This window comes from Ctenopharyngodon idella, chromosome 3 (assembly GCF_019924925.1).
Source record: "Ctenopharyngodon idella isolate HZGC_01 chromosome 3, HZGC01, whole genome shotgun sequence".
NCBI lineage: Eukaryota > Metazoa > Chordata > Actinopteri > Cypriniformes > Xenocyprididae > Ctenopharyngodon > Ctenopharyngodon idella.
This window is the reverse complement of record NC_067222.1, coordinates 52,765,853-52,780,086: the sequence shown is the minus strand read 5'-3', so window position 1 is coordinate 52,780,086 and position 14,234 is coordinate 52,765,853. Positions and strand designations below refer to the sequence as shown.

The following is a 14,234-nucleotide window of genomic DNA, read 5'->3' as shown; positions in this document are numbered from 1 at the left end:
GGTGGCTCGGGCAGCCACGGCAGGTCAGGTGGCTCGGGCAGTCAGGTGGCTCGGGCAGCCACGGCAGGTCAGGTGGCTCGGGCAGCCACGGCAGGTCAGGTGCCGTGGGCGGCCACGGCGGGACAGAGTCCAAAGATGACCACGGCAGGTCAGAGTCCATTAATGGCCATAGCAGGTCAAAGGCGGTTGAAGGCCGTGGTCGTGTAAGGTCCTCACCCACAAGCTCAAGCAGTTCGGAGGCCGCTGATGATCGCGGCCGTGCAGGGTCCCCACCCACAAGCTCCCCACCCTCAAGTATATGGCCCCCCCCCAAAAAGTTCTTGGGGATTTCAACGGTGGCCATGGCGGGTTCGTGGGCAAGGAGCTCAAGCGACGCCGGTAGGGCAGAAAGCTTGGGTGGCGCCAGCAGGGCAGACCAAGGGGGCTCCGTGACCATATCAGGGAGAGCGGGCTGCTCGATGACGGCCTTCGCGGGTGAATCAGGGAGAGCAGGCTGCTCTGGGACGGCAGCGGGCTGCTCTGGGACGGCAGCGGGGCTGCTCTGGGACGGCAGCGGGCTGACAGACTGGTCCAGGGTCGAAAGAGCTTGAGTGCGACCTCCAGGCACGCAGGACCGCCAAAACGTGGAAGGTGAAGACAGCCCTCTTGGCCATGACAGGACTGACAGGAAGAGCATGCAGGGTTGGAGCGGACTCCCGGGCTGGAGCGGGCTCACTGGCTGGGACGACCCCTATGTTCACAGACACTGGAGGGGCGGCCATCTTGCCCATAGCATCCAGAGAGTTTGAGTGCGTAGCAACCGGCGATCTTGAGTGCGTAGCAACCGGCGAGCTTGAGTGCGTCGCAACCGGCGAGCTTGAGTACGTCGCAACCGGCGAGCTTGAGGGCGTCGCAACCGGCGAGCTTGAGGGCGTCGCAACAGACGAGCTTGAGGGCGTTGCAACCGACGAGCTTGAGGGCGTAGCGGCCAGCGGGCTTGAGTGCAAAGCGGCCGGCGAAGGCTTAGGAATGCCAGCCGCTCGTGCTGAAGTCAGCGGTGGATCAGCCACACTGGAATGCAACCCACACCGCTCCCAAACAGATCCAGAGACGTGATGTAGATCTAGGAGATCAGTGGAGATGGGACGTGACTCGGGAAGTTTAACTTGGACTTGACTTGGCATTGTAGTAGTGGTGGCCGCCATTTTGTGAGTGTCATCTGGCGCGGCAGCCATTACACGACCAGACGAGGTGTCGCATTCCTCCGCGACACCCACAGTAAAGGGAGAGCCAACATTCAATAAAGCATAATCCAGAAACTGACTTAGAGATGAACGGGGTCCCTCACGAATGAGTTGTGATTTGAGTGGCTGATTAATGCCCTCACAGAAAAAGTCTATCAGCGCACAGTCCGGCAAGTCTGAATGATAAGCAATGTCCAAATATTCCACAACATATTCCTCCAGCGATCGCGAGCCCTGCTTGAGCCCTAATAACAACAATGCAAAGTTCCTACCGGGCCAGTGTTCTCCAGGAAAGCCGCTGGATCCATGTGTTGGCGAAGTCTTCTGTAATGATGGGTCGGCAGAGCGGGGATCCATTTGCAAGCTTTATTAAGAACAGTATTTACACAGGTAGACAGGGGCAAAGGCAGGAACATAAACAAGGACAGGCAATGGTCGAGGCAGGCGGCAGACAAACAGAATCAGGGTACAGGCAAGGATCAGGGCAGGCGGCAAACAAACACAGTCCAGTACACAGGCAAGGTTCAGGGCAGGCAGCAGAGAATCACAAAGAATAAACAATCCAACCGGAAACCAGGAGACAGTCCACAAGAAAACGCTCAGTAATGATCACCACAGCAAATCAAGACTTCGCCCTGAGGTGGTGTGTGTGTAAGTCCTTTATAGTCCAGGTAGTGTGCTAAGCTGTATGTGGCAACTGGTGATTGGTGTGGAGTGTGCATGTGATTGGCAAGGAGGATTATGGGAAATGAAGTCCAGGAACTGACAGGAACAGACAGTGATCGTGACAATATTGTTCGCTGCAAACATGATTATCTTAAATGTATTAATTATTAATTTACTATTAATAAATGTGTAAAGTTGCATAAAATGGAAATACTCAATAAAGTAGGCTAACTACGTTACCTCAGATGAATGGTTGGGTTCCTGGAAACTGGTTAAATAAAACATATATAAGACAATACAACATTTACTGTAGGAGCCATACAATTTACTGGTGACTTAATTTAAAAAAAACTGTTCTATTGCGCTTCTGATTTGGCAGTGAAATTCGCCGATTTTGGGTGCGTAAGATGTGAAGGATTCTATGGTCCAGTAAGTGTTTTCAACCCATAATGGCGGCCATGCTACCGGAGCGACATCTAGTGGCTGTTACCCAAAAAGTATCAAAGTGTCGCCTCTTGGGTTCTAAGCTCTTTGTCAATGAGGCTAAAGACCGCAGTCTATAGCGTCAGTCGCTAGAGCACCTCTTGAGTTCAGGGGAATGAGGTTTACACACAGCTCTTACTGGCCTATGTCTGTTAAAAATAGATAGAACTAGAAGTGAGGAGATGGGGTGAGTTTTCTCAAACATGTCACAATATTTCTCAGTGTTAAAAGGTTAGTATTGATTCGGAACTGGGACATAAACATGGAAGCTCTGCAATGCATTCACTGCACCAACTGTACAACAGACTGACAGGGAAGAGGAAAAATTGTTAAATAAATATGTTTGGTTTTTTTTTGTTTGTTTTTGCGCAAAAAAAGTATTCTTGTCACTTCATAAAATTAAGGTTAAACCACTGCAGCCACTTTTTTAGTACCTTTCTGGACCTTAAAAGTGATTATATTGCTGTCTATGGACGAGTCATATTCCTCTCAGATTTCATCAAAAATATCTTAATTTGTGTTCTGAAGATGAACAAAGATCTTACGGGTGTGGAACGACATGAGGGTGAGTAATTACTGACAGAAATTTCAATTTAGGGTGAACTAACCCTTTATTGCAGGGCGGGCCGAGACCTTGCTCTGTTAAACAGTAGCACAAGTTAATGAGCACTAGCATGTGTGTGTTAATAATCATCACCTGTATGTCACACAGGTCTCCACGCAGGAGTTCTAGAAGGATAAATGTAGGAGTGAAAAGAGAGACTAGGCCAGGGACATTACGTCGTGTTTTGTGTATGATTATATGCAGCAGTCATCCGTGAGGGGGCAGCTGATTTTGTTTTTATGTTTATTTTGTTATTAAAATTATGCCTTAAACCTCATTACATCCTCATTTAAATAAGTCCTGCCCAAGGTATACAGGGCCTGGTTGAGTTGCATTACTAGTGTGTTGTTGTATGTTCAGAGACATAACCAGTTGTGTTTTTGTGAACTTTCTATTTTTGCTCTTGCTCAGAAAACCATATATCAGAAGCTTCAATTGACAAGGCTTTTTAAATTAATGCAAAAAATAAACTATTTATTATGACCATGACAGAAATGATAAACAAATCCAAACAGATGTTTTATTTATTGCTGGCAGAGTATCTGAGGCACAAGCTTTAAAGGCTCTGCCCACTTCTGTGAACTAATCATTAAAAGATTAGTTCACTTTCAAATGAAAATTATCCCAAGCTTTACTCACCCTCAAGCCATTCTAGGTGTATATGACTTTCTTCTTTCTGATGAACACAGAGAAATATTTTTTAATATAATGTAATGTAGCAAAATTGTACAGGTATTTAATTCATTTATGGGTGAAATATATGAATATAATAAATCATAAAGCTTTATGATTAATTATAATACATATACCAACCCAAGAGGGAATTATACATATATTGTGAATTAATTACAACAAATTATAACCAATTACATATATGATTAGTTCTGGTTTGATAATAATTTAGAGAAACTATTAGTTTGTCCAGCAAACCGTTAGCTCCTCATAGCCGATTATAAAAAGGAAGGTTTTTCTCTGGCCACGAGAAAGACTTCCTATTCTAGCATCAATGCGTAAAGCAAGGATACTGGGTTTGTTGAATGAGCAAAAAAAACAATCGAGCATGAATATAATGTATTTAATATATGACACTACGGATACAGAGACTATACTTGTCACAGACATGCCAGGCTCCACCATTCACCAATCACAGCGCACCACTTCCCCTGAGTACTGATCACCGGCACCTGCACCTCATCACAGCCTCATTATCACCACTATATAGAGCACTCACACACACAGCCACATTGTCTGGTCTCGTTTGCATCTAAACTTACCTGTATGCTTACCTCAAGGACTCCTACCAAACTACTTACCTGTCTCCAGCGTCTCCAGATCTCCTCGTATGATTCCCAGTCTGTGTGTGAGTGTTCTCCTCGTTCTCCGTTCATCATCACCAACGCCATTCAAGATCACCTCGTCTGCAACCATAAAGGACAGTATAACTCATCTGCACTTCAGTATCTCATCCTCACGTTGTCATATCATCACCTGCACTGCCGTTTGTTCTCTGCTGGTATCAATAAACATCCTTGTCTGTGATATCCTGCCTTCGTCCCTTCTGTACTGTAACAATACTACTAAACATACACAAATAATACACATATATAGAAAGCGAAAGTAAAGTCAAGAAAACAGAGGTGATCAAAGGAATGGCAACTTACGAACAGTTAAAACCTTTGAGAGCCAGCAAGGAAACTCAGCTTACACAGAAAAGAATGGTTCTATACTTGCATAGGTTCAGGTGCTGTGGTCGTTTCGTGTTTCTGCAGGAGTTTCGGTGCGTGCAGCTGAAGCGATTGGTCCTTTTCCAAGAAGGTGTTCTTCGGCTGGGTTTTCAAACAAGGGTTTAACTTAAGAGTAAGATAACCGGAAAATAAAGAAAAAGAGTCCGTCTCCTAGGCGATGAAGAGTGAAGACTTTGGGCGACGGATGAAGAGGGTTTGACAAAGAAACTTGTTGCCAAAAAGATGGTCGTCCCGAAGAGCGCGTGATGGAAGCGCGGTCACCGAGACGTGCGTGAAATGGCAAGAGACAATCGAGAGACGCGTGTCATTGTGTTTTAAGAACAACAGACCAGAACGTCTCCTTGGGTACATCAGCCAATGATTGGCGGGCGATTTGGTGGGCAAACTTTTTCTTTGTCTCCATTTATGACCTAATTTGCATGGTTTATGAAGTGTCAGATCTGAGTACATTTTCTTCAAAGTACCATTAAAAATAGAAGAATGCATTTTACAGTCATGTGACATACATTTTCAATTAGAGCATAACGAAAGCTTTACAATGAGACCAAACTTGTCAGATGGCAAAGGGGAGATTTTATACTTGAGTTTATACTTGAGTTTTATCGTTCAGAATAAAACTAATACAACTACAGTCATAGCTAAGCTTATATACTAGGGATAATACATGTACCTTGAACTCAACGACGGGTACACTTTGGCACAGTCATATTTGGAGGATAAATGTATATTCACAATCTCCATGCGTGTTTGTGAGTGTCTGTATGTGTGTGTGTATTGGGGATGTGGCCAGTGTCTGTGACCGCATGACCCTTAGCCCCACCAGGGTGACTCTTTGAAGTCCCTGGAGCTGGTGAGAATATGTTCTGTTTTTCTTTACTGGGGTAACAAAGGTGCCAATGGGGCAATTGGTCCCGGACTTGCCGGAGCCGTTTCGTGATTTACACGCACAGTTCAGGAGGCTAAAAGCATTCTGAAGATTCTAAAGTTGACGGGCAGATCCGATTTTGAACAGACGCTACAGTAATATAATATTTTTCCAATTGTGTTAATCAGAAAGAAAAAAATCATATACACATAGGATGGCTTGAGGGTGAGTAAAGCTTGGGATAATTTTCATTTGAAAGTGAACTAATCCTTTAAGGAGTCACAGAAAAACATCATGTTTTTGCTTCCACTCAAAAAAAGCAGCATTTACAGAATAGCATAATAATTGATTTGTGGGGTGTTTTGAGCTAAAACTTTACAGACACATTCTATGGGAGGACTGAGATTCATATAATCTTGAATTATATTATATTATCTTGTACAAAGGATAATTTTAGGACTTAAACCAATGTGTTTGAATGAGTTGACTGAGTCCTGATCCCATCACAGCTTCATTTCATAATCCAAATTAAATTTAAGTGCTTAGGTCCACATATTACATGTTAAACTACTTCAGATCTTCTCTTTTTGTCCTGCAGCTATTAATCAGTGAAGGACGATGGCATCAGTTAAAGAGCTGCTTGAGAAATCACTGAATGAAGTGGAAGAAGCTGAACTGAAGAAGTTTCAGTGGCATTTAAGGAATGATCATGAGAGAATATCAAAGTCTGACATGGAGAATGCAGATAGGTTAAAAACTGTTGATAAGATGGTGGAGTGTTTTGGACCAGAAGAAGCTGTGAAAATCACTGTGGAGATCCTGAGAAAGATGAACCAAAACGATCTGGCTAAGCAGCTGGAGAACAAACACAAGCAAGGTAATGTTTAATTTGTTGTGACTATAATGTAATTGACAGGCAATATAAAGACATGCTGCTGTTGGAGCTCATTCAGAAGAGATGGGGTAAATAACAATCACTGCCTGTACATGGAAACAAGAAAATATAACAGCAAGCAACAATTACAGGGCCAAGAAGATCAGCAGCAGATCTTACACAAGTACATTTAATAGAACAGTGTCTGATTTTACTAATGGTTTCATGGTTTACAGTGACATTACTGCACTATCAGCATTAATCAAGGTGTTTCCATCACCATATATGTTCCCAGCTTAAGCATAAACAGTGTAAGATGTGCATGTAAACACAATTGCGGTGCAAGAGTATACTGAATATAGCAGATGTGCAGTTTTTATCACATCTGCTGTAGTTATGTTTGTAATTGGAACTGCAGACCAGGTTACAAATTACATACATGTTTCATTAAGAATTTATGAAAATCATGATCACTTGTTTCAATCTTTTTTAAAGGCTCATCGGCAGATGACAGACAAGCTACTCTTCATGATTACACAGAGACCAGCCTCAAGCTGAAGAACAAATTAAAACAGGACTACAAGCGGATATTGGTTGGTAATTCACAGACGGGTCATCAGAAAAACCTGAAAGATATTTACACTGATTTATATGTGGTGGAGAATGAGACTGGAGGAAGAATAAATGACCATGAGGTGAGACAGATCGAATTGAATCAGAAACAATATGATGCCAAGGACACACCAATCAAATGCAATAACATTTTTAAAGTCAATGAAAACAAAAAGGTACTGACGATGGGGATCGCAGGGGTAGGAAAAACAGTCTCTGTCAATAAATTCATCCTTGATTGGGCTGAAGGAACAGAAAATCAGGATATAGCCTTCATTTTCCCTCTGCCGTTCCGTCAGCTAAACCTGATTACAGAGAACTGCAGTCTTATGGGACTGATTCACAAACGCTTCTTTAGTGATCCTAAAGAACTGCATTCTCTTCCTGAAGATGATGGTAAAGTCTTGTTCATTTTTGATGGGCTGGATGAATGTCGATTCACTTTGAACTTTAAAGAGGGTGACAGAATTACAGATGTTCACAAAATAACAACAGTGAGTAAGATAATAACAAACCTTATCAAGACAGACCTGCTTCCCTCTGCTCTCATTTGGATCACATCCAGACCAGCAGCAGCCATTCTGATCCCCCGAAACTACATTAATCAGGTGACTGAAGTTCGAGGATTTAACGATGAGCAGAAAGAGCAATACTTCATCAAAAACAGTCCTGAGGTTTCTGAAAACATCATCAGTCACATCAAGAAATCCAGGAGTCTATACATCATGTGCCACATCCCTGTCTTCTGCTGGATCTCTCTCACTGTTCTTCAGCCTTTACTGGCTCAAGAGAGCAATGACAAAACACCTACAACCCTCACAGAGATGTACACAAACTTCTTAATTTCTCAGCAGCAACAAATGAAAGAAAAATACTGTGATGACCTTGACCCCAATGTCAATGCAATGTCTTTTGATGAGATTATTCTAAAGCTTGGGAAATTAGCCTTTCAACAGCTGGAGACAGGTAATCTGATTTTCTACAAAGAAGATCTTGAGAAATGTGGACTAGATGTCAGTGAAGGGTCTGTCTACTCAGGGTTATGCACTCAGATCTTTCAGGAGGAAAAAGCTGTTTCAGCAAGAAGCATTTACAGCTTCATACATCTCAGCATCCAGGAGTTCCTTGCTGCTCTCTATGTGTTTTTGATTAGCAAGGACAAGAAAGAAAACCCATTTATTCAATCATGGACAGAAAAACTAGAATGGATTCTGTCCCAAAAGCCACTTTTTCAGCTTCACAAGGCTGCAGTCAACAAGGCTTTGCAAAGTGAGAATGGACACCTGGATCTTTTCCTCCGGTTCCTTCTGGGTCTCTCACTGGAGTCCAATCAGAATGACCTAAAAGAACTACTGCCAGAACTGGAACTAGATACAGAGAATGTTAAAGACACTGTTGACTATATCAAAAAGAAGATACAGGAGGAGAAATCAGTAGAGAGGACCATCAATCTCTTCTACTGTCTGAGTGAACTGAAAGATGACATTATGGAGGAAGTCCAAAAGAATCTGCAAACAGGAAATCTTTCAGCACAGAATCTCTCCTCTGCTCAGTGGTCTGGTCTGGTGTTTGTGCTCCTCATGTCAGAAGAAACTCAAGAGATGTTTGAACTGCAGAAATACAGAAAATCTGATGAAGCAGTGAGAAGACTGTTGCCAGTGATCAAAAACACCAGAAGAGCACTGTAAGAGTCTCCGTTACAATCATTTATGTACAGTTAGTCATTTTAATTGGGCCTTAATCTTACACAGGTGATTTGATGGACAAGACTGTTCATAAAAAAAAATAATAATAAATGTAAATGTATCGATGTGTGTGATGAGATTAAATGCCAAGGTATCAGGCAAGCTGTGTCAGGCATCAGGCAAATCTCAGGAACCTGATCTTTACCCATTTTATTATTTTACTATAATTTTGCAATAAATTAAAGAAACTGAAAATAATGTTTATTTTATAAAGAGATTTTTTTTAGCTTTGCTTACATCAGTTCAGTCAAAAGTTTTTCCAAATTAAACCCAACCTAATAAACATTACTAATGCATTATTGTTGTTTTGCTCTCTACACAGGCTATATAGTTGTAATCTCACTGCTCTGTCTTGTGAGAGTTTGTGTTCAGCTCTACAATCCTCAAACTCTGTCCTGAGAGAGCTGGACCTGAGTAACAATGACCTGAAAGATTCTGGAGTGAAGCTTCTTTCTGATGGACTGAAGAGCCCAAACTGCCATCTGGAGATATTGAGGTAAACTGTTTTAAAAAATTAACAAAATACTATCAGAATAAATGATTTTCAAAATGTGGCATCTGCTCTCAGTGGAATACCAGAACAAGAGTCAAAACAACATTTGAAGGAGTGTGATATTTTTTAATATTTATACAGATGTCCTTCTTTTCAGAGTTGAGAGGTATGGCCCTTATGGATTGCACAAGTCTGAGAAAAATATTATTAGGGCTGGAGGGATGGTAGTGGACTGTGTAAAGATTTAAATTGCAAAATGGCCTTAAACAAGTACTAAATCTGTAAATTTTGCTAAATTTGAAATATATTGCTTTTCGAAACATCTATTTCATGCATGCTTTCCTTCCGATAGCACTGGACAAGCTAGTAGTGCCATCTAGTGACTGTGTAGGGGACACCATTAACATCTCAGCCAAAATTCACAATTAACACAAGTTGGCTGGCAATTTTTTTTTTTTTTTTTTATGAATTCATGCAATACATATTTGAGGCAATGGGATATGGCTTAGTATGAATTTTGGATGTTGAGGTGTAATTATATAAATATATATTCTTACATTCTCCATGTTTCAGAGTGAAACAATGCAGTACTGATTTACACATGAGCAGCTCATGGTCCTGTTTTCAGTGTTTCAGAGCGGCAAATTAGTTTCACAGTAAATCAGTGGTCTCAAACTCAGCTCCTGGAGGGCCACTGTCCTGCAGAGTTTAACTCCAGCCAGCTCCAAATCACCTGCCTAAGTCTCCTAATCCTGAAGACTTTGATTAGCAGGATCAGATGTGTTTAATTAGGGTGGAGACACACTCTGCAAGACAGTGGCCTTCCAGGAGTTGAGTTTGAGTCCACTGCAGTAAATACTAGAGATGCACGAATACCATTTAATGGCTGAGTACGAGTACCTATACTTTTTGTCTGGTACTCGCCGATATGGGAGGGGGGCAGTTTTCCAAGTACAACACAGTGAGACTAATGAATGTTGTCTAAGAGAAAATGCAGCATGTACCAAATATTTTTTTTTTTGTTATGAGAAGTATTTATAAATCTTACCAACAATTTAAAAGCATTAAGGTATGTCACTAGTGTTCCCATTCAGTCAGTCACGTTCGACGTTACGTCGATACTGACGTAATGGGGGTCTCGCTTGGGAGCCCAATCACCTCCAAGGGATACAAAACAAGCCAATGGGAATTGGCCAGTGAGATTTACATGCCGGACCACACCCCCGGCATCTGGGTATAAACAGACCCGGCATACTCACCTGCATTCATACTTTTGCTTCGGAGCCGATCGGTTCGGATCTTCCTTTTTCCTCTGAGAGTGAATTTCTTGAAGAGAGCAAAAAACAGCAATTTTAATTGCTCAGGACTAGTTCCTTCAACAGCAATTTTAATTGCTTTTGTTGTTTTTGTTCCGGTGGCTGCTCGAGTCTCTCCAGCTGGTGGGAAGGCACGCTCAGCGGTGGGTGTGGCGGCGCGCTGCCCACAGGACGGTGCTGCACTCATCCCTGTGTGCTTTGGCTGGTGGGTATACTAAAAGAGCAAGCATGGGCGATCAATGTCTTTTTCAAGATGTCTTTTCGTACATGTGTTTCTGGATGCGGTCGTTTCATGACCTCCTCTGACGGCCATGATCACTGTCTCATGTGTCTGGGTAAACAGCACGCTGAGTCAGCGCTAGTGGATAGCACATGCCCTCATTGCGAGGGCACTTTCGGTGCTCCGGAGGAGGACCAGATGTCGATTGCTGCATCGGGGAGTGGGCTGGATGATTCAGAGGACGACGACGACTCCGAGCTTCCGCCCTCAGGGACGGTTGCTCAGTTGGAGGCGGACTCTGAGTTGACTGCCATGCTTGCCCGGGCCGCCGCGGGCATCGGTCTCGTGTGGAACCCTCCACTGTGTCCTGAGCGCTCGCGGTTGGATGATTGGTTTCTGGGTTCTTCCCGGAGGTGCATGAGGAGCTCTAGAAGATGTGGATGGCACCTCACACTGCCAGAAACCGTACTTCTGCCTCCTCCACTCTCATTACCCTCGACGGTGGGGCTGCCAAGGGGTACGTGGATATTCCGCAGGTGGAACGTGCGATTGCGGTGCACTTGTGCCCGCAGTCTGCAGCCACCTGGCAGAACCGTCCGCGTCTCCCGTCCAAGGCGGGTAAGACCACGGCCGCTCTCACTGCCAAGGCTTACTCTGCCGCTGGACAGGCGGCCTCTGCCCTGCACGCCATGGCCATCTTGCAGGTCCATCACGCCACCCGCCCAGGCTGTCAAGTCTTCTAAAAAGAAGAAGGCTAAGAAGCAGCTCTGAGACAGGAGACCCAGAAGTGATGGAGACTGCTCTGCAGGAGACGGTGACCGCGCCACTCCTTCCCCCGGGACAGGGCCAGAGGGAGAATCCTATGTTTTGTTTTCTTTCTGTTCCACCGCTGGCCCCAGGGTCAGCGGTACCCACAGTTTCAATAAAAGAGCGATTTCCAACACCTCTGGGTCATATAAGAAGGTCTGTGCTGAGGGTGAGCGAAGCTCCGCTTCCTCAGTCTCAGCCACTCCTTCCTTCGCCATGGGCAGGTTCTTGACACCCTGGGGACGCACAGCCTCCCCACGCCACCCTGCCCACTCGGAGCCACATGAGTGGACCCTACTCACGGCCTCGACTTCGGGACGCACTGCCTCCCAAGTTGGGCCACAGTGCTCCATGAAACGCATCCTCACGTGTGTTCGTGCCCAGGATTGGTTTGCAGCGATCGACCTGAAGGACGCGTACTTTCATGTCTCGATCCTTCCTTGACACAGACCGTTCCTGTGGTTTGCGTTCGAGGGGCTGGCATATCAGTACAAGGTCCTACCCTTTGGGCTGTCCCTGTCTCCTCGCGTCTTTACCAAAGTCGCAGAGGGGGCCCTTGCCCCGCTCAGGGAAGTGGGCATTCGCATTCTCAACTAACTCGACGACTGGCTCATTCTGGCCCAGTCGCGAGAGCAGTTGTGGGAACACAGGGACCTGGTGCTCAGTCACCTCAGCCAGTTGGGGCTTCGGGTCAACTGGGAAAAGAGCAAGCTTTGCCCCGTGCAGAGCATCTCTTTTCTCGGTGTGGAGCTGGACTCGGTCAACATGACAGCACGTCTCACCAACGAGCGTGCACAGTCGGTGCTGAACTGCCTGAATTCATTCTCGCGGAAAACAGCGGTCCCACTGAAACAATTTCAGAGGCTCCTGGCTTCACGACCGAGTGCCGAGGTGGGCATGGCACCATGGCCCACTCTCTGTGGTCATCACACCGAGTTGTTGCCGCACATTCAGCCCGTGGACGGACCTTGCTTTTGTGCCGGGGTGCCCCTAGTACAAGTGTCCAGGCATCTTGTTGTTACAACAGATGCCTCCACCACCGGCTGGGGTGCCATATGCAGTGGTCAGTCGGCGTCGGGCTCCTGGACAGGACCCCAATGCCACTGGCACATCAACTGCCTCGAGTTGCTAGCAGTTCTCCTTGCTCTGCGTCGGTTTCGACCGCTGCTGCAGGGCAAGCATGTGCTGGTCCGGACGGACAATACATCGACGGTAGCGTACATCAACCACCAGGGTGGTCAACGCTCCCGTTGCATGTCGCAACTCGCCCGCCATCTCCTCCTGTGGAGTCAGCGCCGTCTCAGGTCGCTGCGCGCCTCCTACATCCCGGGCGAGCTCAATCGTGCGGCCGACGCGCTCTCACGACAGCTCACGCTCCCAGGGGAATGGAGACTCCACCCCCAGGCAGTCCAGCTGATCTGGAGCCGATTCGGGGAGGCACAGGTGGACCTGTTTGCCTCTCAGGAATCCGCCCACTGCCAGTTGTTTTATTCCCTGACCGAGGGGACCCTCGGCACGGATGCACTGGCACACAGCTGGCCCCGGGGCCTATGCAAGTATGCGTTTCCCCCAGTGAGCCTTCTCGCACAGACACTGTGCAAGATCAGGGAGGACAAGGAACAGGTCTTGCTAGTTGCGCCGTACTGGCCCAACCGGACCTGGTACTCATGCTTCTCGCGACAGCCCATCCCTGGAGCATCCCCTTGAGGAAGGACCTCTTTTCTCAGGGGCAGGGCACCATATGGCACCCACATCCCGACCTGTGGAACCTCCACGTGTGGTTCCTGGACGGGATGCGGCAGACTTAAGTGGCCTACCGTCTGCGGTAGTTGACACCATCACTTCGGCTAGAGCCCCCTCTACGAGGCGCACTTACGCCATGAAGTGGAGTCTGTTCGTTGAGTGGTGTTCTTCCCACCGGGAAGACCCCCAGAAATGCCCGATCAGTGCCGTGCTTTTCTTCCTTCAAGAGGGTTTGGAGCGGAGGCTGTCTGAAGGTCTATGTGGCCGCGAGGTGCTCGATGGCAAGTCACTAGGAAAGCATGACCTGGTCATCAGGTTCCTCAGAGGCGCCAGGAGGTTAAATCCCCCTAGGCCTTACCTCATTCCCTCTTGGGATCTCTCTGTCGCCCTCACGGGCCTGCGGAGAGCTTCCTTCGAGCCCCCAGAAGGGAAAGGCTGTCTCCAAACAGAGGTTGGCCCACTGGATAGTGGATGTCATCGCCTTGGCGTACCAGTCCCAAGGCGAGCTGTGCCCCCTCGGGTTGTGAGCTCACTCCACTCAGGGTGTTGCTTCTTCCTGGGCGTTGTCCACCCGTGTGCTGTCTACTCGTAGGTAGCCACGGGTGTTCGCTTGCTGTGCCATTTTCCTTGGATAAGGGAATCCGAGCACTTTTCCCGCTCCTCAGTTCAGTTCCCCGCAACGGTGAACCCTGTGGAGTTCCTCCTGCATCCTGCGGCAGCCAGACGCGGCGGAGGCGTCCGGCGCTAGGTCCAGTACTCGTGTGTATGCCCGATTGGTCTGCCCTTGTATTGGGCTACATGCCCATATGCTGTGATTCCCTGCAGGTAATCCCATATG

The 14,234-nt window shown here is 46.3% G+C and overlaps 1 protein-coding gene across 4 annotated transcripts in view; it reads left to right on the top strand.

Annotated features, from left to right (window-relative positions):
- LOC127508749 (NACHT, LRR and PYD domains-containing protein 12-like) overlaps nt 1-14,234 on the top strand; it is a 66,081-nt gene that overhangs the window by 19,089 nt on the left and 32,758 nt on the right. For all 4 annotated transcript variants that reach the window (XR_007928909.1, XM_051887091.1, XM_051887090.1 and 1 more), the window contains exons 2-4: nt 6,185-6,463; nt 6,956-8,756; nt 9,140-9,313. Coding sequence is in view for 3 of the 4 variants with exons in the window: in XM_051887091.1 (XP_051743051.1) it covers nt 6,205-6,463; nt 6,956-8,756; nt 9,140-9,313 (2,234 nt within the window). In the remaining variant the exon portion in view is untranslated. The remainder of the gene's footprint in view (nt 1-6,184; nt 6,464-6,955; nt 8,757-9,139; nt 9,314-14,234) is intronic.